Below are 22,794 nucleotides of genomic sequence, written 5' to 3' on the forward strand. Positions count from 1 at the left end.
AGACTGGCTGGTGACACACAGGAGTTCTACATAAATGTACCGTAAAAAGCATTAGAATTTTTCCAATGTAAGAATTGAGGTTATCTGGTCACTCCTGCTTCGTACTCATGGGAGAAGAGGGCAGGAGTGAGACCTGACTTAGAGGAATATGGCTGAGTGTTTTCCAGAACTAGATGGCATGATAGTATTAGTTGTCACAAACTGATGGCATTCTTAGTGAAAATAGAGAATTAGTAAGAATTAAGAAAACATTCTACATTTTATATTGTTAATTACTTTTGAATGTCCTCAAGATCGGCACACACAGCAAACTTTGCAGAAAGCATAGTGAGTGCTTGAGTTAAAATTAGATATTTTTGATTTTCTAAAAATAAAAAGAAAAATAAACTCTTCACAAAAAGTGTTTCTCCTTGATAGCCTTTTCTCGATTATTTATGGAGTCCTTTATTTGGAAGTTGAGTTGAAAAATGTTTGTTCAACACTTTGAGTGGATCATACACAAAAAGTAGGAATCCCCAGAGTGTGATGTTCCCCTTCCTGTGTCCATGTGTTCTCATTGTTCAATTCCCACCTATGAGTGAGAATATGCAGTGTTTGGTTTTTTGTTCTTGCGATAGTTTACTGAGAATGATGATTTCCAATTTCATTCATGTCCCTACAAAGGACGTGAACTCATCATTTTTTATGGCTGCATAGTATTCCATGGTGTATATGTGCTATATGAATATCTGGCACTTGGAATGATGTGGGCACTAACTTGGGCTTTGAGAAAAAGTCCATTCTTTAGAGAATGCAGAACACTTTGTGTCAAGGGAAAGATTTCTTTCCAGAAGTGGGGAGCAGATCTTGTGTATGAAGAAGTATTTTCTTTCCACAATGATAATCCTCAGCATATATATTCAGTTTGGATTGAATCATAGTCAGAGTATACTTTAAATTCCCAGATCCTTGTCAAGCATTGTTGCCCTTATGTTTAATAAAGAAAGTCTTTAGAAAAAAAAAAAAAAAAAAAAGTAGGAATCATCCACTTGAGGATATCTGGTCACTCCTGCTTTGTACTCAGTCCTTATTTCCTGTGTTTGTTGAACTTTGGCTTCTTTCCATGACTGTCATCTCTGAAAGACAGATTGTGACAGTGTCTATAATACATTTGGCCTAGTGGCACAAACATGGCACTTTACCACCTCATTGCATACATTTTGGGGAGCTATTGGTCAAGGGAGGGAAGGGCCGCCTTTAGGGATTTACAACCCAGCATCATCACGTGGGTGGGTGATGACGTCCTGCGATCATGTCAGTACTTCTCTTGGTTCTTGTTCTGCTTCCTTAATGTTAGGAAGCTTTATGGAACTATGGTAGATTTACTGAATGTCATGTATCATGTACATACTGGACAGGTCACTTTTAGAAGGGACATTCTCTCCTTATGCTCCCTGTAAGGCGTTTTGCACAGCCCTTCTCTTTTCTAGGATTTTAGTGGAAGGTTACAGTATCGTGGTGTTGATTCTCTTCCCATCCCCGTAACTCAGGATCATTATGGAACCAAGACTCTAATGCTGCCATGAATATTTGAATATATGAATATATGGATATATGAAAATTTTATGGTATTCCCAGGCCTAGGTGTTCATCTTTTTCGAATCTAGGGACTGTGAAAAGATAGCTCTTAAAGTGAAAATCAGAGATGGTTTAGTGTCCCCATAGTCTCATTTAGAAGCCATGTCTGCTTTGCGGTTGTTTACTGGAACTTTGAAGCATTGGTCTCACAGCTCAGGTAGGTGGTGCTTTTGGGTTTCCCAAGACTTGCTGTAGCAAAAGTGAACTAGTATGGACAGATCCTCTAGGGAGCAAAATAAATTTTGTTTTGCAAGCTGGCACCAGTAGATTGTTGTAGTTGCCAAGAGCACTGTATTGAGAAGGGCTCAGTGGCAAACAAAACAATGCAGTGATCCATAATCCATGTCCACCATGAACGCAGAAGGGGAGAGTGCCTGCCAATGAGCCATGTATTTGAGGACCCTGTTCTACATAAAAGGCCATCTTGCTAAGAGTGCTTCTTTTCTTCCTGTTATGAATGATACACAGGTTGAAAAACTCACTGTATCTTATTTTCATTTTTGCTTTTAAAAATGCCTGCATTTATTTTTTTAAACAGGCTTATAACCCACACCATGGATAACTTACTGGACTTTGCCTGAAAGGAGTCATTAGTGACATTGGATATTTCACCGTCTTGGCCACAGGTTTTTCAGAATGAATGGAAGATCATGCAGCATGAGTCTCCACCGGACATCGGGAACCCCACAGGGGCCCAGGATGGTCAGTGGTCAGCACATTCCTGCCATCCGAGCCCACTCCGGGACTCCTGGCCCCTCGCCCTGTGGCAGCACATCGAGTCCCACTATGGGAAGCCTTGCTAACAACCTCCATCTCAAGATGCCCTTAGGAGGAGGGATGGCTCCTCAGAACAACGTGGCTGAGAGCCCCATCCATCTGCCTGCCTTAAGCCCCAGGAGACAAATGCTCACCAATGGGAAGCCGCGATTCCAGGTCACCCAGGCTGGAGGCATGTCAGGGTCACATACTTTAAAGCCAAAGCAGCAGGAGTTTGGAAGCCCTTTTCCTCCAAATCCTGGGAAAGGTAGGATTGTCTTTCTGGGACCTTTTAAAAATGGAAACGATTTTTTTCTCCCCCATCCCATTTTCTGCCAGCAAATCCTATGGAAAAATACATGATTCAGTGTCAGGGTCAATGTTGATGGTCTCATAATGATATATAGCTTGCTCAGTAAGGGAGTGGGTGTGTATGTGTTGGAGGGGACCACAGTGGTAAATGCCGAGTATGAGACATCTCCTGGGACTGTGAAACAGAGTAACAGTAAGATAGAAAGATAGGAAATAGGGAGGCAGGCTGGGTGGTTTGTGGTGGAAGGGTAAGAGTTAGGTTAGCAAGATCCTGCCCTCCGGATACATGTAGCTCTGTCCTGTTTCCCTGGGGGCTGAATTCTCCAGGCCATGGACGAGAAGACTGACTGGAACTGTCTTTATGCCAGTGCTAAAAGTGTAGTGTAGAAGAAAGGTGGTGTTTGGAAGGAAACGAATTAAAAAAAAGAAGAAATTTTAATAACTAATAAAATGAGGAATCAATAAATATAAATGATAAGAAAAATTACTTTAAGAGCAAAGCCTGTAATTTTTATCATATAGCTAGTAGCAAGAGGGAAGCAAGCTAGAAGGGAATAATGAAAATATGTATTTTGTGCTTGCGGAGAACTAGAAAACCTGGTCAATTTGAAGTGTAGAGAGAATGTGCTTTTAATTCAATAGCATTTGAATTAACATATATTTTAAATTAAAGAATAATTGTTGGTGAATAGCAAGTTATTTGAATGACACATTAGAAATTGATGTTGAATTAATGAGGTTATATTGTAGATGACGTATGTATTTAGAGAAAGAGCATGTACCCCTCGTAAAATATGGCTTTGCTGTATAAAATAGCACAATTATATATTCCTTAAGGTATTTTTAGCATTCCATCTTAAATGTTTATGTTAAAAATGCTTACACCACCAAATAGAATTACTAGCAACCTTCAGAATAGCCACTCATTCAGTTAATTAAGGTGACTAATGATTTCTATCAGTCAAGTAGCCAAAAAATTGTTTTAGTGTCCGTGTATTTCTGTGTTTGGATAAATTGGTATAAATGGGCAGGTTTTTAAAAAAATAGCACTAAACATACATGCGCCTTTTAAATTAATTAATTTTTTGAGACAGGATCTCACTTTGTCACCCAGACTGGAGTACAGTGGCATGATCTTGGCCTCACTGCAACCTCGTCCTCCTGGGTTCAAGTGATTCTCCTGCTTCAGTCCCCCAAGTAGCTGGGACCACAGGTGCGTGCCACCACGCCTGGCTAATTTTTTTTTTTTTTTTTTTTTGAGACAGGATTTCGTTATGTTGCTCAGGCTGGTCTCCAACTCCTGAGCTCAAGTGATCTGCCTGCCTTGGCCTCCCAAAGTGCTAGGGTTACAGGCGTGAGCCACCGCACCAGGCCTTGATTTATTTATTTTTCTTCTTCTTCTTTTTTTTTTTTTTTTGATCTAGATTAGTTTTGAGTCATTTTATTTCTTAGAGGTACTGATATTTAGTATAAGTATAGGAAAAAGTTTCCCTGGGGCTACATCCAAAATAGGTTTCTCATTGTCGGGTTGCTATGTCCATGATATGGCAAGTTAAGTTCCCCCATGTTAAATTTAGGTGTTTAGATTTTCAGGGGCTGAGGCCCGATAAAGCCTTTTAGCTCATGCTTGACTAGTGAACTGTAGCTTGCTTTTATATGTACTTGTGTTTGCAATCCTGACTGACAATAATAATGGTGATAATATTAATAACTTGCCTTTATTGTATCATAACTCAGCATATGTCAGGCACCGTGTTAAGTGCTTTCCAATATGTAGTCTCAGTTATTCCTCAAACAGCACTGAGTTGTATGCTATGGTTATTTAACTGATAAGGGAACTAAGGTCTAGAAAGAGTAAGTGACTTCAGAGGCACCAGCCAGTAAGGAGCTTGGGAATACTAACTTTGATGGCGGTCAGCAGTGGCTGTAATTAAAGTCATGTTTTTTTAAAAAACCTCAGGTGCTAGTGAATTCTCAGGGGGTGATACACCTTGAAATGCCTGTCAGAAGTAGTGCTGCTTCTTGATTCTCTTCCCTGTGGCTTTTTGTTTCCTTGCTCAGCTTCCTAGCTTACGGTGCTCCTCCTGGATCTGCATGGTCGGGACATGCATAGGCACAAATGAGGGGTGGAGGACAGCTGTATTATTATCACCTCTAGCTTTGGAGCTTAGATACCATCAGTGGTCTAGATGGTGCGAGAAGTGGCTGAAAATGTATCATTTCTTCCAGATCTTGGTTGACAATTCCTATACTAAGCCAATAACTGGTTGAGGATGGTGATCTAGGATTATTTGAACTTTGATCATTTACTTTACAAATAATTATTGAGCATATATTATGGGTGAGCCACTGTTCTGGAGATGCAATAGCCAATAAAGCGTAGTCCTTTCCCTCAAGGAGTTGGATAATTCATACAAACAAGTGGGCAGTTAAAATACAGCACAGTAGGCGGGTGCGATGGCTCACGCTTGTAATCCCAGCAGTTTGGGAGGCCAAGGCAGGCAGATCATTTGAGGTCAGGAGTTTGAAGCCAGCCTGGCCAAGATGGTAAAACCCCACCTCTGCTAAAAATACAAAAATGAGCTGGGTGTGGTGGGGGGTGCCTGTAATCCCAGCTACTCGGGAGGCTGAGGCAGGAGAATTCCTTGAGCCTGGGAGGCAGAGATTGCAGTGAGCAGAGATTGCGCCACTGCACTCCAGCCCGGGCAACAAAGCAAGATTCCATCTCAAAAACAAACAAACAAACAAACAAACAAAACAGCACAGTAAGGACTCCGGTAGGGATACACTCAGAATGATATGGCCACATAGAAGGGTTCCTGGCCTGTGCTATATAGGCAGATACTTGGAAGGTAAAGAACTAGCTTTGCAGTCATGCAAAGTGCATTCCTGTGTGTGCGTGTGTGTGTATGTGTGTGTGTGTGCACGCATATATTTGCATGGAGGGGGTTGTCTGGAACTTATTCTGGGAAGGGAGAAAAATGCACTCGAAACTTGGAGGGGAGAAATCTTGGTGCATTTCATGGACTTGCACCTGGTTCCACATGGGTAGGGGTACAGAAAACCGTGGTAAGAGATGAGGCTGGAGAAGAATCAGCAGAAGCCAGAGGAAGGGCCATGAATGATGTGCCAAGGAGTTTGGATCCATTTTAGGACACTGATGGAACATGGGACTCTTGTGGGTTTATTAATTATGGTTTTCCAGAGAAATAGACGAATAGGATACATATCTACATGTGTATATTTGTGTGTGTGTATATATATAAAGAAATTTGGTATAAGAAATTGGCCCTTGGGATTGTGGAGAGTGGCAAGTTTCAGGATCTACAGGGAGAGTCAGTCAGCTGGAGACCCAGGAGAGCCAATGGTTTCATTGCAGTCTGAGTCTGAAGGCCTGAGAACTAGGAGAACCCACGATGTAGTCCCTGTCTGAAGGCTGCCAGGCTCAAGATCCAGGAAGAGCTGATGTTTCAGTTTGAATTTAAAGGCAAGAAAAAAGCCAGTGTCCCAGTTGGAAGGCAATCAAGCAGGAAGAATTTTCTCTTGTCGGGGGCAAGGGTCAACCTTGTTCTATTCAGGACTTCAACTGATTGGCTGAGAACCACCCACATTAGGGAGGGCAATATGTTTTACTCAGTGTACTGACTAAATGTTAATCTTACCCAAAAACACCCTCATAGAAATGCCCAGAGTAGTGTTGGACCTAATATTGGGGCACCAAGTGGCCCAGTCAAGTTGACACATACATTTTAACTGAAGCAGTATCATTGCTTTGGGGCAAGGTACAGTTTACATGGCGGCTAAGAAAATGCATTTTCTAAGCTTTGAAAGTGATTATAGCAACTCTTAGGGAAGCAGTAGAGCTGTGTACAGAGAAGGGTTAAGTTACCTAAGAATTGCTACACAGACAAGCATCTGACTTGAAGACTGAAGAATCTTTGATGGAAGGCTCATGAGAAGTATACATTTGATATTCTTTATATTATTTAAAAATTGAGTTCTGCTCAGTTGAAAACTCAAGTAACAGTGGCTTTAACATCATAGATTGTGGTTCCAAAACAGTGTGTTAAAGGTCACTGGAGTGCCACAGTGAATTTTGGGAGTCACAGGGTATTTTAAATTTAGAAGGAAACGGGGATATGTGATATCCTTTGGACACCAGGCAAACTACTAGGTTGAGGAGGTTGACAGTTTTAACAGTAAGTTGCACTATGTTCCTTTTGGTGACATCATATCTTTGAGAAGCTCCATTTTCAGTAATTGTGATTTAGAGGCAGCAAGTACTTTTTACACCCATGTCCACAGCAGCATTATTTATGATAGCAGAAAGGAAGAAACAAACCAATGTGGTATATACATACAATGGAATATTATTTAGCCTGAAAAAGAAAGGAAGTTCTGACACGTGCCACAACATGGATGATCTTTGAGGAAATTATGCTAAATGAAATGCATCAGTCACAAAAGGACATGTATTGTATGATTCCTTTTGTATGAAGTTCCTGGAATGGTCAAAAACGTATAGTCAGAAAGAGTGGTTGTTGCTGGGAGTTGGGGAAAAGGGGACATGAGGAGTTAGTGTTTGATGGGTACAGAGTTTCACTTGGTGAAGATGGAAAAGTTTTGGAGATGGGTAATGGTGATGGTTGCACAATAATGTGAATGTACTCAATGCCACTGAACTGTACACTTACAAATGATTAAGATGATCGCTTTTATGCTGTATATATTTTACCACAATTTTAAAAGAGCAAATACTAAGTGAAAATCAATGTGGAATGGGTGATGGTGTCCAATCTTACTCCAAAATTTGAAAAGCACTAGAGTGCACAATTTAACACACATCCCGTTAGTATTTGGGGTTATTTAAGAATGAAATAAAAATACGATTTTTCTTTTAATTTATTTGTATTATTTTTTCAAACAACTAATAAGCTGTTAGTACATACATGTTATTGAGTTGTTTACACCTAACTACTTGATAAATGCAACTTTAGGTGTTTCTTTTGGCCTAGGGGTACCATGAAAAAATTACTGAAACACTGAGCATGCTATGAACTGAGAACAGTTGGGAACTTTTGTCGTAGGAGTTTATTTTTATTATACAGAGAAAGCTGCAGTAGGTGCTTGCTGCTAGTGGTTGGCCCCTCCGCTCTCTCTGGTCCAAGATCATGGAGCTTTCTTTAGTCTTCTTCTAGATTGCACATTTGCCTCATTCCAGCACCAGCTATCTAGTCTGCCTTCTGAGAAGAGTGAGGAGGAAGGAAGAGGACAAAAGGCAAAAGACAGAAAGAACAACTCCTCCCAAATCTGTTCCTCTTCAAACAGCTTTCCCAGGTGCCCTAACCCAGCTATTCCCATTTAAATTAACCAATCATTGCATAACTTATTTCTTAAATACAATTCATTCTTTGATGTTGAATTTATCATTTTTTAAAGTTTGATCTGGCCTTCTGCTGTTTTGTGTTGTATTATACTGCATTTAACTTTTTTTGCATTTTGCCTCTTTTATCTCTCCCAAGTAAAGTGAACCACTTGAAAGTAAGTTGCAGACGTTGTGACCTCCAAATTCCTAAGCCAGTATCTTTTATGTTACATAACCAAAATATATTAATCATAACCAAGGAAGTTAACTTTCATACAAGGTATTATTTATATATAGTTACATTTTAAAATACAGTCCAGGCTGGCATGTGGCTCACACCTGTAGTCCCAGCACTTTGGGATGCCACGGTGGGAGGATGGCTTGAGGCCAGGAGCTCAAGACCAGTCTGGGCAACAAAATGAGACCCCTCTCTCTCTACAAAAAATAAAATAATTAGCTGGGTGTGTTGGCATGTGCCTGTTGACCCAGCTATGCGGGAGGCTGAGATGGGAGGATCACTTGAGTCCAGGAGTTTGAGGCTGTGGTGAGCCATGATTGTGCCACTGCACTCAAGCCTGGGTGGCAGAGTGAGACCCTGCCTCAAATGTAAATAAATAAATAAATAGTAATCCATATTTCAATTTTATATTATTTTTTATTTCATTCTACTTATATTATTAATATTATGATATAAATTATTATTTTCTTTCCCTGCTTATTATCTAAATGTCCTTTGTAGCTGTTTTTTTTTTTTTTTCTAATCAAAGATCATATATTACCTTTGGTTGTCATATCTCTTTAGCCTACCTCAGCAGACTTTTTTCATTGTCTGTTGTATTCTCAGGGATAAACCTAAGTAAAGGAATGATACAGGAAAATAACATTTTAAACCAGTATCAGTATTTTAAAATTAATGATGTAGCAGTGGAGAAAAATACACAGCTAGCTAACCAACTGACCAAACAAGCTCTAATCTAAGCTCTAGATTAACACCAGTTGAAATATCCAACCACAGACAGTAAAAAATAAACATGAAACTTGATGTATTATTTAAAGTACATTAATTTTTCAGCCTCCCAGGTTCTCACAATACATTATTTTTCTTAAACCAGGTCTTTACAAGAGACACCAACCTTAAGTGACACAAAAAAGTTTTTAATCCCAATTAGTTTGGTGTCCTTTGTTGATATTATTCTGTTTTTTTTCTTCCAGTTCCTCTACCTTTCTTTGTGTTTCATTAAAAAATACGCTGATATATGTATAATATAAAATATATATATTATATATATATATATATATATTATATATATATATATATATATATATATATATATTTTTTTTTTTTTCGAGATGGGGTCTTGCTCTGTCACCCAGGCTGGAGTGCAGTGGCACGATCTCGGCTCACTGCAACCTCTGCCTCCCGGGTTCAAGCAGTTCTCTGCCTCAGCCTCATGAGTAGCTGGGATTACAGGTGCCTGCCACCACGCCCGGCAACTTTTGTATTTTTATTAGAGATGGGGTTTCACCATCTTGGCCAGGATGGTCTTGAACTCCTGACCTCATGATCCACCTGCCTTGGCCTCCCGAAGTGCTGGGATTACAGGCGTGAGCCACCGTGCCCAGCCACGCTGATATTTTTAGAGTTCAGGTGAGTTGTCTTGTTCCACATTCTGGTTTGTCTGATCATTTCTTCATAATTGGATTCAGGTTAAATATTTTTGACAAGAATACTATGAAGGTGATTTGTGTACCACACATTGCATTATACCCAGAAGCACTGAATGCTGCTTCATCCTAGTATTTGTGATGCTATATTTGATCACCTGGCTAAGGTGGTGTTACCAGATCTCTGCATTGTGAAGGACACTTTCTCTTTCAAAATGTTTAAGTAATCTTGTGCAAATATCTTGTCCTCCAACAATCTTTCATAGCATCCATTGATGATACTTGTCAGAATCAGTTTTTACATGGTTGGTTGCATAGTGGTGATTTTCTGATTGTTTTATTCCTGCTATGTTTATTAGCTGGTATTCTTCTGGAGAGAGGAGTTTCTCTCCCTTCTGTTTTTGTGAATCACTACAGAATCACTCATGGATTTTTAAAAAATTATTCTGTTATAATTCATTACCATCATTATTCTTTGTGATGCTCAAATTGTCCCAAATTTGACCAGTGGGAGCCCCTTGAAGTCAATTCTTGTGTCTTTATGACATGTTCCCATTAAGTACTTCCTTGCTTACAGGCATAACAAGATGTTCTAGGCTCACTTTTATTTGCGTGCCCCATACCTGGAATCATGCATTTTCCCAAGAAGCTCAAGTCCCTCTTAGTGGGGAATATCTGGAAAACTGGCTGAAAGGGTGTTCTTATTGACTGTGGGATGTCATTGCTTGTAGGTCTTTTCCACGGACAGAGTTAGGAAATATGTTAGAGAAAGATGGTGAGTTCCAATTAAAATACAACATTACTGAGTTCTTCCTCACACTGTCTTATTGCACACTTGTCAGTGTTTTCAGCAACGTCAGTGTATTTTTTTTTTGCTCTGTCTACGACAAAGAAGAGTTACTTTTAGTTTTATGTTTCTAAGATAATAGAAATTAGTTTAAAAATTGATCATTTACTACATGTAAATTGTTACTGAGTGGAAGGGAATGTGTTCCTATTTATCTGAGCCACTGAGTAAGCAGGGAGGACAGGGTGCAGTTGGCAACTTACTAGTCTCGCTAGGATTTGTGTGTGAAGGATCCCGGTTATATTGTATTTCCCCTACTTCCTGCTCCAACAGTTACTCATTGTAATTAGACTGGTAGAAATGCATTTTTCAAAGCATCTGGGAAATCAGCTTTATGATCCCCACTTTAAGCACATTTGACACAACTATTTAAATATTTAAGACAATTTTACATTTGTAGTACCTGGAGGAGTGTATAATTGGGAAGATTTTCATTATAAGAGTTTTTATTTTACTTCAGGGCTTCTGACATTTCTTGCTGGGCTCTGCTGTCCTTGGAGACAAAGGGAGTTAGTTATTAATTAGAGTTGTGGGTTATTCATTATTGTTGGTCAGACAAAAAAGACAGAATAATATCAACAAAGGACACCAAACCAATTGGGATTAAAAAACCCTTTTGTTTCACTTAAGGTTGGTGTCTCTTGTAAAGACCTGGTTTAAGAAAGATAATGTATTGTGAGAACCTGGGAAGTCGAAAACTTAATGTACTTTAAATAATACATCAAGTTACGTGTTTATTTTTTACTGTTTGTGGTTGGCTATTTCAATTGGTTTTAATCTAGAGCTTAGCTTAGAGCTTGCTTGGTCAGTTGGTTAGCTAGCTGTGTATTTTTCTCCACTGCCACATCATAAATTTTAAAATACACTGATTTAAAATGTTACTTTCCTATACTTAGGTAAAGTATTTCCTTTACTTAGGTTTATCTCTGGGAAAACAACAGACAATGAAAAAAGTCTGCTAACACCAGTGTGTGTACCGTGTTGAATGCAGCCATGTTAGAACTGGGATAAGAGTGGAGATTGGGGTCCCGCAGTTTTGAAGAGATGCAGTTAATATATTACCAAAAGAAAGTTGGGGCAAAATCCGTGGTTATTTTTTTTCACTTCTGCTTTTTAATCATTTATATTTTCTTGCACTTGCAATGTGGCTTCCTGCAGAATTAGAGCAAATAAAGTTAATATTCCATAAAAGTTTCCAAAAATAACCAAACAGCCGGAGACCAAAGGCATTATTCCAATTGAGGTAGCCAGAGTTCTCATTTTGTCTCGCCAACAAGTCAGGTGAAACACAATGTTTACTTTTGTTTACTCTCTGAGCTACACAGGGTCCAGTTTGTATGATTTATTGATGCTGTGTATAAATCAAATTGATGATGGATTTCCAAGTATTACTCAAATCGGAGGCGTGATTTGTTCCAATTATAAAAGGGGGTTTCAGTCTCATAACATTACATCTTTAAAAGAATCTACTCCATTAATACCCTTCCGCACTTCAAATGATACAGGACATGAAGCTGAAATGTAACTTTCATTAGTCACCTATAGCATTTTCTTTTTTCCCTTCCCTTCCCTTCCCGTCCCTTCCCTTCCCTCCCCTCCCTCCCCTCCCCTTCCCTCCCTCCCCTCCCCTTCCCTTCCCTCCCCTCCCCTTCCCTTCCCTCCCCTCCCCTCCCCTTCCCTCCCCTCCCCTCCTCTTCCTTTCTCTTCCCTCCCCTCCCCTTCCCTCCCCTCCCCTCCCGTCCCCTCCCCTCCCCTCCCCTCCCCTCCCGTCCCCTCCCCTCCCCTCCCCTTCTCTTCCTTTCTCTTCCCTCCCCTCCCCTCCCCTCCCCTCCCCTCCCTTCCCCTCCCCTCCCCTCCCCTCCTCTTCCCTCCCCTCCCCTCCCCTCCTCTTCCTTTCTCTTCCCTCCCCTCCCCTTCCCTCCCCTCCCGTCCCCTCCCCTCCCCTCCCCTCCCATCCCGTCCCCTCCCCTCCCCTCCCCTTCTCTTCCTTTCTCTTCCCTCCCCTCCCCTCCCCTCCCGTCCCCTCCCCTCCCCTCCCGTCCCCTTCCCATCCCTCCCCTCCCCTTCTCTTCCCTTCTCTTCCCGCCTCTTCCCGCCCCTCCCCTCCCCTCCCCTCCCCTCCCCTCCCCTCCCCTTCTCTTCCCTTCTCTTCCCTCCCCTTCTCTTCCCTCCCCTTCTCTTCCCTTCCCTTCTCTCCCCTTCCCTCCCCTTCCCTTCTCTCCCCTTCCCTCCCCTTCCCTTCTCTCCCCTTCCCTCCCCTTCCCTCCCTTCCCCTTCCCTCCCCTCCCCTTCTCTTCCCTTCTCTTCCCTCCCCTCCTCTCCTCTCCCCTCCCCTCCCCTCCCCTCCCCTTCCTTTTCCTCCCCTCCCCTTCCCTCCCCTTCCTTTTCCTCCCCTCCCCTTCCTTTTCCTCCCCTCCCCTTCCCTCCCCTTCCTTTCCCTCCCCTTCCTTTCCCTCCTCTTCCCTCCCCTTCCTTTCCCTCCTCTTCCCTCCCCTTCCTTTCCCTCCCCTCCCCTCCTTCCCTCCCCTTCCTTCCCTCCCCTTCCTTCCCTCCCCTCCCCTTCCTTCCCTCCCCTCCCCTCCTTCCCTCCCCTCCCCTCCTTCCCTCCCCTTCCTTCCCTCCCCTTCCCTCCCCACTCCTTCCCTCCCGTCCTCTCCCCTCCCCTCCCCTCCATTTTCTTCTCTTCTCCTCTATTTTCTTCTCATTTTTTTCTTTTCTTTCAGTCTTACTCTGTTGCCCAGTGCACTGGCACTATCTGGGCTCACTGCAACCTCCACCTCCTAGGTTCAGGTGATTTTCCAGCCTCAGCTTCCCAAGTAGCTGGGACCACAGGCATGTGTCACCACCGGCTAATTTTTGTATTCTTTTTGTAGAGATGGGGTTTCTCCCTGTTGCTCAGGCTGAGCTTGAACTCCTGAGCTCAAATGATCCTTCCACCTCGGCCTTCCAAAGTGCTAGGATTACAGGCATGAACCACTGCTCCTGGCTAACCTGTAGCATTTTCTAAGGTGGTTAAAGGGGAACAGGCTTGGACTTGTACAGTATTTTGTAGTTCACAAACTTTCATATTGATTATCCCATGTCATTTGATTAAAGGCAGCATCCTGTGAGATGGGGTAATTGGCCCCATTTTAGGGATGAAGACATCAAGGCTCAGTTTGCTGGTGATCTCATTCTTTTAAAAAATATTTATTTATTTATTTACTTACTTACTTATTTATTTATAGAGACTGGGTTTTGCTTTGTCCCCCAGGCCAGAGTGCAGTAGCACGATCATAGCTCACTGCAGCCTTGAACTGCTGGGCTCAAGTGATCCTCCCACCTCAGCTTCCCATGTAGCTGAGACCACAGGGGTGTATCACCACACCTGGCTATTTTTTTTTTTTTTAAATTTTTGTAGAGATGGGATCTTGCTGTGTTGCCCAGGATGGTCTCAAACTCCTAGGCTCAAATGATCCTTCCACCTCGGTCTCCCAAAGTGCTGGGATTACAGTTGTGAGCCACCATACCCTGCCCAATCTCATTCTTTATGTGCTATGTGGTTTTACACTGAATAGGACCCCACGATCTTAGATCTTTTGCTACAGGAGTTCAGAGAAATATTTCTTCTTCTCTCTATTGGAATACAGGGTGCTGCCATTCCTGAAAAAGTATACTTTTAAAAACAAACCATTCAGCTGTCGTTTCCATCCATGAGCTGAGGAAATGGGCACTTACTCCTGTTTTTGAAAATTTTACTTGACAGTTTTCAACAGTTGGCCCCTCTGAGCATGGAGAGCATTGTCTACTCGGGAGGAGTTCGGCAGCCTTTTGTGTGGCCACCTGAGTGATGTCGGTATATGCATAAGCACCTTTCCATGCCTCTATCTATATGAAGTCTTTAAACCCAGGCAGGCAGATACTATGAATGTGAATAGATTTGCTACTTCTGGCTTGTCACATTTTAAAGACACAGTAGATGGTGACTTGTATTTAGTGCTTATTTTCATGGCTGTCTTATTTGAATAATGAAAGACATAAAAAGTTTGTAATTGGATCTGACATAATAAACACATTACGAAATGCAACTTGTGGTGTAGGACCTTGCTACTCAAGTATAATCTGAGGACCAGCAGTTTTAGCCTCCCCCAGGACCTGGTTAGAAATGCACAGGGCCACTCCAGACCTCTTGAATCAGAATGTGCATTTTAACAATATTCCCAAGTGATTCGTGTGCACAGGGCTGGCTTCATGGATGTGTGAGCAGTCACTGCACAGGGTCCTGCACTCAGAAGGGGTGCCCTGTGCTTAGGGTTTAGTGTTCTGTGGTCACCTTCTTGACATTCTTAATAATTTTGTTTTTGAATCTGTTTTTTGCTAGTGAAATCCCATGGGATACTGGAGCAGTTAATGTGTGGTCCCACCCCCTGCCAGAATGACCACTGACTCTTCCACTTCCACCCAATATTCATTGCCACCCTCTGCTTTTGGCAGGGATGGGGCCCTGCAAGAGGGTATGAGGAAGGTGGAGTGGGGTGTGTGTGCCCCATGTGCCCAATTGCCAGTGAGGCTCTGGGCACCTTTGAGGGTCTGCACTTGCCCTGAGAGTATCCCTATGCAGAAGGAACCCAATCAATGTTAAGCAGCAAATGAAAAAACACCCCAACAAGTCCAGAGAGAGACCTAAGAAGAAAGGAAAAAGCTTTTTTCTTGCTTTTTGATCAAGGGATGCGGCATTTTTATTTTGCACTGATCCCCACAAATTATGTAACCGACTTTGCAAGTGTACATTGACATTCGAGAAGCATTGCTGTAGGGAAACAACATGGACATTGGGGCCAAGACCCACTGTCCAGTTCAGGCTTTACCACTATGGTGACCTTTTCAAGCCACCAGGCCTTCTGCCTCAGTTTCCTCATCTGGAAAATGGGAGATAATGTATTATCCTCATTCGCAAATGGGCAGAGTCTAGGCAAAGGGCAGACTTGGCCACATGTCCTGGAGTAGGAGAATGTCCTATGCAAGGACGTGCTCTTTTCTTTGGTTTCATGAGGCTGATGAACAAAGCTGCACATTATGGCCTGAGGGTGGAATGGAGGTGCAGGGCAGGGTACGAAATGGGACAAGAAGGCCAAAAACCAGGTTTTTCAGATTCATGGGAGCATTTGGAAATTTGGAGTCAAGAAGCTGAGAAAGACAGAGATTGGGGATCTTGGGTAGGGAGGAGAGTGAGCATCAGAGAACCTTCGAGTTATGTGGATTGACTTTTCAAGTAGTTACCCACTTGTGTGGAAATCTCTGGCACACGTAAGATGGTGGAACAGAAAATGGCATTTACTTTTGAGGTTGAAATTAGATGATAAATGTGAAAATACATTTATTTATTTATTTATTTATTTATGATAAGATCTTCTGCTGTCACCCAGGATGGAGTGTGTTGGCAACATCATAGCTCACTGCAGCCTTGAACTCCTGGGCTCAAGTGATGATTCCACCTCAGCCTCCTGAGTAGTGGGGACCACAGGCATGAGCCACCATGCCCAGCCAATTATTTTTCTGTGGAGATGGAGTCTCCCTATGTTGCCCAGGCTGGTCTCGAATTTCTGGGCTTAAGTGACCCTCCTGCCTCAGCCTCCCAAAATGCTGGAATTACAGAGATGAGCCACCGTGCCTGGTGCAAAAGTGCGTTTTAAGTGGCATACTGGTAGGGCAGGTAAAGTGTTGTCATTCCTTGATTACACATCTGTGTGAGGTAGTATAGATCTCTATAAACCACTGCAACTGCATTGCACAAGAAGGCCTTGCTCCACTTCTGTCTTCATTCTTGTGACTTGTCTTTTGAAATAAAGGCCTACAGCTTAGTCATAACTCTCCAGTCTAGGCAGTATGAAAAGCTACTTGATATATGGATTTAGAACCCTAAAAGCTCTATATTTTCAGTTTACTTCAAAAACTAAGAGAAAAAATGTAAACCACAATACACATGCACTGAGGTGAAATAAAGTATTTTAAACCTGTATCTCCCATCTAAAGATTTTACTTTATTTAGGTAGGGTGATCATATAATTTGTTATACAAACTAGGACACTGTCAAGACTTAAAGGAGGCCCTATTAATTATTATGCATAGGACTATCCTGGCTGAACCAGAATGTCAGATCACCTGACATTTGGGGAAAGTTTCATTACATTTAGATTCAGAATCTTAACAGCCTTCAGGTCAAGTCATTCAACCTACTTGAAAGGATTAGCCTCATATAAGTTAATAGCAAAATTACTTCTTGGGGCCAGTGAGTGATTATTAGTGTATTACGTAAAACACACAAGTTTCTGGTTATTCTAGAGTTGAAAATAAAACAGCTAGCAATTATTTAGCATTTTATATATTCTAGAACTGTGCTTGGCTTTATATATCTTAATTTAATCCCCTATAACCCTATGAAGTATTCCCGTTGAAAGTAAGAGAACAGAGAGGCTTGGGAAGATTAAGAAACTTTCCCAAGCACACCCAGTAGGAGGTGGGTATTTTTTGCCCCATGTTGCGCTGACTTCAGAGCCCTAAATATTTCCATAGGATGTTGTTTTGTTTTTTGGCAGAGATTGCCTCAAAAGGTTAGGTTCTTGGCAATTGGGAATGACTTCCTGAAAGATACATTATGTCTACCAGAATTTCTACTATGTGTGGTGGTGTAGTGTCTGGTATATATTTATTTTGAAAAGAACAGCAAGCTGAAGCAGAGAAACCACTGCCAACTAAATTGTTGCAGGTGTTTGTGTCTATTTGAGTTAAAAGTGCCATTCGCAACTTGCTTAAAATCATGGTTTTGCTGCAGTCAGGTAGGCAATTAGAACTGAAAGGGAAAAATAGAGTCATGGCTAACTTTTCGAGCCCTTACTCTGGGTCAGCCATTGCACTGAGCTCAGTTGCTTGGCCGCATGACAAGGGCACAATCTGCAAGGACTTCTATGATGGCCTGGAGCTCTTTTTCTCTTTAATTCTCATAAATGAGAATTTTATGGATCCCCCGCATTATTAGATTAAGAAAATGAAGTGTTGAAGAGATGAAGTAACTTAGCCACGGTCACATGGCCAATATGTGGCAAAGCTGGGAACTGAATCCAGATTTGCTCTGACCCCACAGTACTGTATCTTAAACACCTTACTATATGCTGTTGGGATGTCAGAGAGCCTAGTTTCTGGTAGCATTATGGTGAGCAGAGCAGGAGATCAGTGCTTTTTACTGCAACGCATTGATTCCCCAAGTACCTTATTCAAGACTTTTGGTTGCAGGTACCTGAAACCCACTGTGCTACCTTATGTAAAAGGGGATTTAATTATAAAAATCCAGGGGGGTGCCTTATGGCACCTAAGAGAAGGATGTACAGCCAGATATTTTGAGAAACCGTAAGAAAATGCCACTTTCTTATGCTGCTTCTTCCTAGGCAACATGATCTTTTCTGTGCTTCTCTTTATACATCACTTCATTCTTCTCCCTGGAGATAACTTTTCTGTTTTTTAGTGTCTGTGTTAGTCAGAGTTCTACAGGGAAACAGAACCAATAGGATATATACCATTGACCTTTGAACAATATGGAGGTTAGGGGTGCTGACCCCCCATGCAGTAGAAATTTGTGTGTAACTTCTGATTCCTCCAGAACATAACTACTGGTAGCCTACTGTTGACCAAAGCCTTGCTGATAATGTAGTTGATTAACATGTATTTTGTATGTTATTGTATGTATTGTATACTGTGTGCTGACAATAAAGTAAGCCAGAGAAAAGAAAATGTTACTGAGAAACAGAAGTTACTTCCTGCCCTCCTGCTCCTATATTTTGCCTAATTTTCTAGTATTATTATTAATAAGAAAAATATATTTACTGTTCATTAAGTAGAAGTGGATCATCATAAAAGTCTTCATTCTCATTGTCTTCACATTGAGTAGGCTGAGGAGGAGGAGGAAGAGGAAGGGTTGGTTTTGCTGTCTCAGGGGTGGCTGAGGCAGAATAATTTATATTTAAGTGAATCTGTGCAGTTCAAACCTGTGTTATTCAAGGGTCAGTTGTGTATACACACACACACACACACACACAGATTGAGAGAGAGATTGATTGATTATGAGGAATTGGCTCATGCAATAAAGGAGGCTGAGAAATCTTACCATCTGCAGTCAGCAAGCTAGAGACCCAGGAGAGCCATTGGTATAGTTCCAGCCTGAGGCTGAAGGCAGAAGGAGACCAATGTTCCAGCTCAGAGATCGTCACACAGGGAGAGTGAATTCATTAGGCTGCAAAAAGTTTGACTTATGTTTATTGTCAGACTCTATTGTCTTCTTGGTTTCTGTGCTTCATGAAGCAAGCTGCCATGCTGGAAAGGCCCGTGTGACCTCTGGCCAACAGACAGAATAACTGGGGGCTCGGTCCAACTACCTTTGAGAAACTGCATTCTGTCAACAACCCTGTGAGCTTGGAAGCAGATGCTTCCCCATTTGAGCCTTCAGATGGGGCTGTAACTGACAACTCAATTACATTCTAGGGAGACCCTGAAGCAGAGGACCCATCTAAGCCATGCTCAGATTGCTGACCATGGAGACTGAGATGATAAATGTGTATTGTTTTAAGCCACTAATTTGATGCTAATTTGTGATGTAGCAATAGATAATTAGTACAGTTATTGTCTGGGCTTTCCTCTTTTAAGATATACTAGAAAATTAGGCAAAATATAGGAGCAGGAAGGCAGGAAGTAACTTCTCTCAAGGGCCTGTGATACACCAGACATGGTGATAGGCTCTAAGAGTCAGCAGTGCCAATTTGCAAGGTTTTCTCTATTATCTCCATTTCAGAAATGTGGAAACCAGTATTCAGAGAAGTGAAATTACTTGTTCAGGATCACATGGCTGATAAGAGGTGTCCAGAGCCAGGGTGGGAATGCATGTCTGTCTTACTGCGAGCGCTGGTTTCTTCCACACATTTGGCTAATTCCCATGAACCATTACAAACACCTGTGGGGCATTTTTGCCTAGAGAAAAGGACTAAACAAAGACAGTTGATCTTTAAGTATTTATAGGTACTTTGTTTGGGCTTGTTTCCAGGTTTCACTTTCCACCCACCTTGTTGTGTGTCCCCACCAGATATTTGTTTGTTTCTCCCGTCCTGCCCTCCATCTAAACCTGTGCTTCACAACACTATTTTTTTTACCCTCTTTATTATTCTCAAACAAAATTAATAGACAGCATTATTTACCAATACTAATAATTTTAAAAAATCAATATAATTTCCTAACTGAAATACAAAGGAACTGTAAAAGCAATATAATTTATAATAAAATAATATGCATTTAAATATGAAAATACTCCAGCCCAACTACACTGGAACACATAATGATGTAGTTAGATAAGCTTGTGCCTAAATATGAAATCAGGTAAAATTCTGATGATTTAAGTAGATCGTTTTGGTGGTTCAGACATCTGGTTATTTGCTTTCAGCGATATAACTGATATAACGTTGGACAATACTTCGTAATATTTTTATGAAAACTGTGATCAGTCTTCTCTTGATTTGCACTGTAGCTGGTAGCATAAGTGTAGCCTAAATAAGAATCACGAAATAAAGTGGACATAGGTTTTAAGCTTAGATCAAGACTGGTGGGACAGGTCTTGTCACATGATTTGTGCATATGATATATAATATCTGTGGGCAGTGAGGGGTATGTCTATGGTTTACATTGATGACAGGCTGAGAAAAGAAGGTCACAAATCTCAAGTGGAAGAATTGAAATTAGACATTGAGGGAGATCCCTTAGAGTGACGCAGAGACATTTTAACATGTTTCATGTGAAGGATTGGAGTTGTCTTGTCTGTCAATTTTAATGATGAGTGATTCTGTGTAGTGTGAGAAAGCTTGGACTAAATGTTTATGTGATGGTATGTTAGCCAGCATCCAGTCAAGGAAAGAGGCTACTATGGTTATTTTTAACATAGAGAATTTAATACCAGAGCTTTGTTAAACAGCTGTTGAAGTATTGAACAGGTAGAAAAAGAGAACTGTGAGGAAACGTGTAGATAGTAGCTGCAGCAAACAGCTACTGCCCTAGTGCTGGAGGATCAAAAGGAAGGGGTTGGGAGATACCAGAACCTAGAGACTTGGAGCTGGGACCCAGAAATGAGGAGATGCCGCCCAGCTGGTGCTGGGACCTTGGAGATCTGCAATAAACAGGTCTCCTAGTAACTCTTCCAGAATCAAATCAACAAGTGTGGGTTCCTGCTCTCTTTGGGGTATCACCACCTATCTTGGAGTATTCTATATGGGTGTCAATCAATAATGATTCTTAAAACAGAAGTCAGGGATTATACCTATGAATAATAATATCTTTCCTACCTTTTATTCTTGCTCTTACATTGCCTAGAATGGTGGGACTACTTAGATCTAGGCAAAGTACACTAAACCATATTATTGAATTCCTTTCAGAACACTCTATATCAAATGAAGCTGGTATATTTGAAAAGTGTTCAGAACATTCCCAGAGAAATAATGCAAAGCAAGACCATGACCTCCTTTTCAGAATTTCTTTATAGTCTCAATTACATTTGAAAGAATAATGGTAGGCAATACATAGATAACACTTATGATATGGTAGATGCTATTTTAAGTACTTGAAATTTTAATTTTTTAAATGAGACATTATCTCATTTAAGCTGTCCAAAAACCCAGTGGAGTGGGTACCATTATGTTAGTTGTTGTTGTTATTATTATGACTCCTGTTTTACAAATGAAAAAACTAAGGTATAACTGAGTAATTTTCCCAAGGTCACACAGCCTGTAAGTGGCAGAGTCAGGATTTGAACCAGCCACTTTGGCTCTAGAGTACATGCTTTTAATCACTAAGCCATACCGGCTATGTGTGTGTGAGTGTGTGTGTGTGTGCGTGTATGCATATGTATACACATCTATGTATATATACACACACACATGCACATATATACACACATACACACACACACACGTATTTTTATAATCTGTTTTTTACTTATCCGTGGATGGATGTCTGGATAGCAAATCTATTTCTTTAGCAATGATGTACCTAGTAGAAATGTTGTCTTGGGAATTAGGAGAATGAGGCTTAAAAAACTCAATCTTGGCACTAACTTTGAGACTTCAAGAGACTAACATTTGAATCTGGACTCTTTGTAAAATGAGGAAGTTGAATGAAATGACTTAAGATATTCCTTTCTACTTATCATTGTTTTATGATTTGTGAGGATCCTGGTCACCTTTTAGGAACTGGGAGCTAGTGAGGAAACCTGATTTTCAGGATGAGTTAGCAAAGTTTCCTAACATGTGCCAGACATAGACTTGGTAGTGGTGGCGCTATTGGTAGCTAAGTAGCTAGGGATTGTCAAGGACAAAGAGATTAAAGACTTGTTTTATTCAGATATTTTGGTACTGTGGGGTTGGCAATTTCAGTTTCCATTTTTGCTGTTATTTTCATATTTTTCTGCATCCAGAAATTAATCTTTTGAGGAACTGGCAAAGCACTACTTAGAAGCCATTTCATCTCAAGATTTAGCCGTGAGAGGATGGTCTTTTCTGCTGTCTTCACTTAACCCTAAAGGGCTGTCTACTCTCAATTTATACATAATCTATCTATAAACTCATCTTTGATCTGAAGACTGGAGACCTGAGTCCAGATACCAGAAATTGCCTAGAATAGTCTAGCAAAAACACTCCCACATTAGAAAATGGGAGATGTGATGGTTTAGGAAACCCTATAAGGTTAAGGAAGGGGACATGGGTGTGTGTGGGGGTAGGTGTCTGCAGGGGGTACAGCTTTTCTCTTATTCTCCAAGCAATGACACTCACCTTTACGCTCATGCATTCTCCATTTTGCTTCCTGATTCTTTTCTCAAACCAACATTTTCCAAGTCTTGATTTTTAGGAAAGAATTGAGTCTATGAAGTATTTCCATAAACGGGTTATATCACAGCATGTAGCACTTATCAGCAGGTCTGTAAAATTTATGGGTTTATTTAGAGTCAAAATGGATTTCAAATTAGGTTCTGAGAGTTGCCAAATGTCATATTTGATGTTGTCTTTGGTAAGTTTAGAAGAAAAGAATAGTTTTGGCTCCTGTTCAGTAGTAAAGTTGAATGCAGATGCATAGTTTGTTTTCCAAGTAACTTCTGATCTTTGAATTGCATCAGGATAGCTTTTACTATTTATCATATTTTGGAGTAAAATAACTATGTATCATTATCATA

The 22,794-nt window shown here is 41.1% G+C and overlaps 1 protein-coding gene across 2 annotated transcripts in view; it reads left to right on the plus strand.

Annotated features, from left to right (window-relative positions):
- Positions 1–22,794, plus strand: part of GLIS3 (GLIS family zinc finger 3) — a 512,125-nt gene that overhangs the window by 11,835 nt on the left and 477,496 nt on the right. Inside the window, exon 2 of one of the 2 annotated variants that reach the window (XM_054500965.2) lies at positions 2,244–2,641. The exons of the other annotated variant lie outside the window; for it this stretch is intronic. Within the exon in view, the coding sequence (XP_054356940.1) occupies positions 2,254–2,641 (388 nt within the window). The 5' untranslated portion in view covers positions 2,244–2,253. The remainder of the gene's footprint in view (positions 1–2,243; positions 2,642–22,794) is intronic. 2 annotated transcript variants of the gene reach the window in all.

Source organism: Pongo pygmaeus, chromosome 13 (assembly GCF_028885625.2).
Source record: "Pongo pygmaeus isolate AG05252 chromosome 13, NHGRI_mPonPyg2-v2.0_pri, whole genome shotgun sequence".
NCBI classification, from domain to species: Eukaryota; Metazoa; Chordata; class Mammalia; order Primates; family Hominidae; genus Pongo; species Pongo pygmaeus.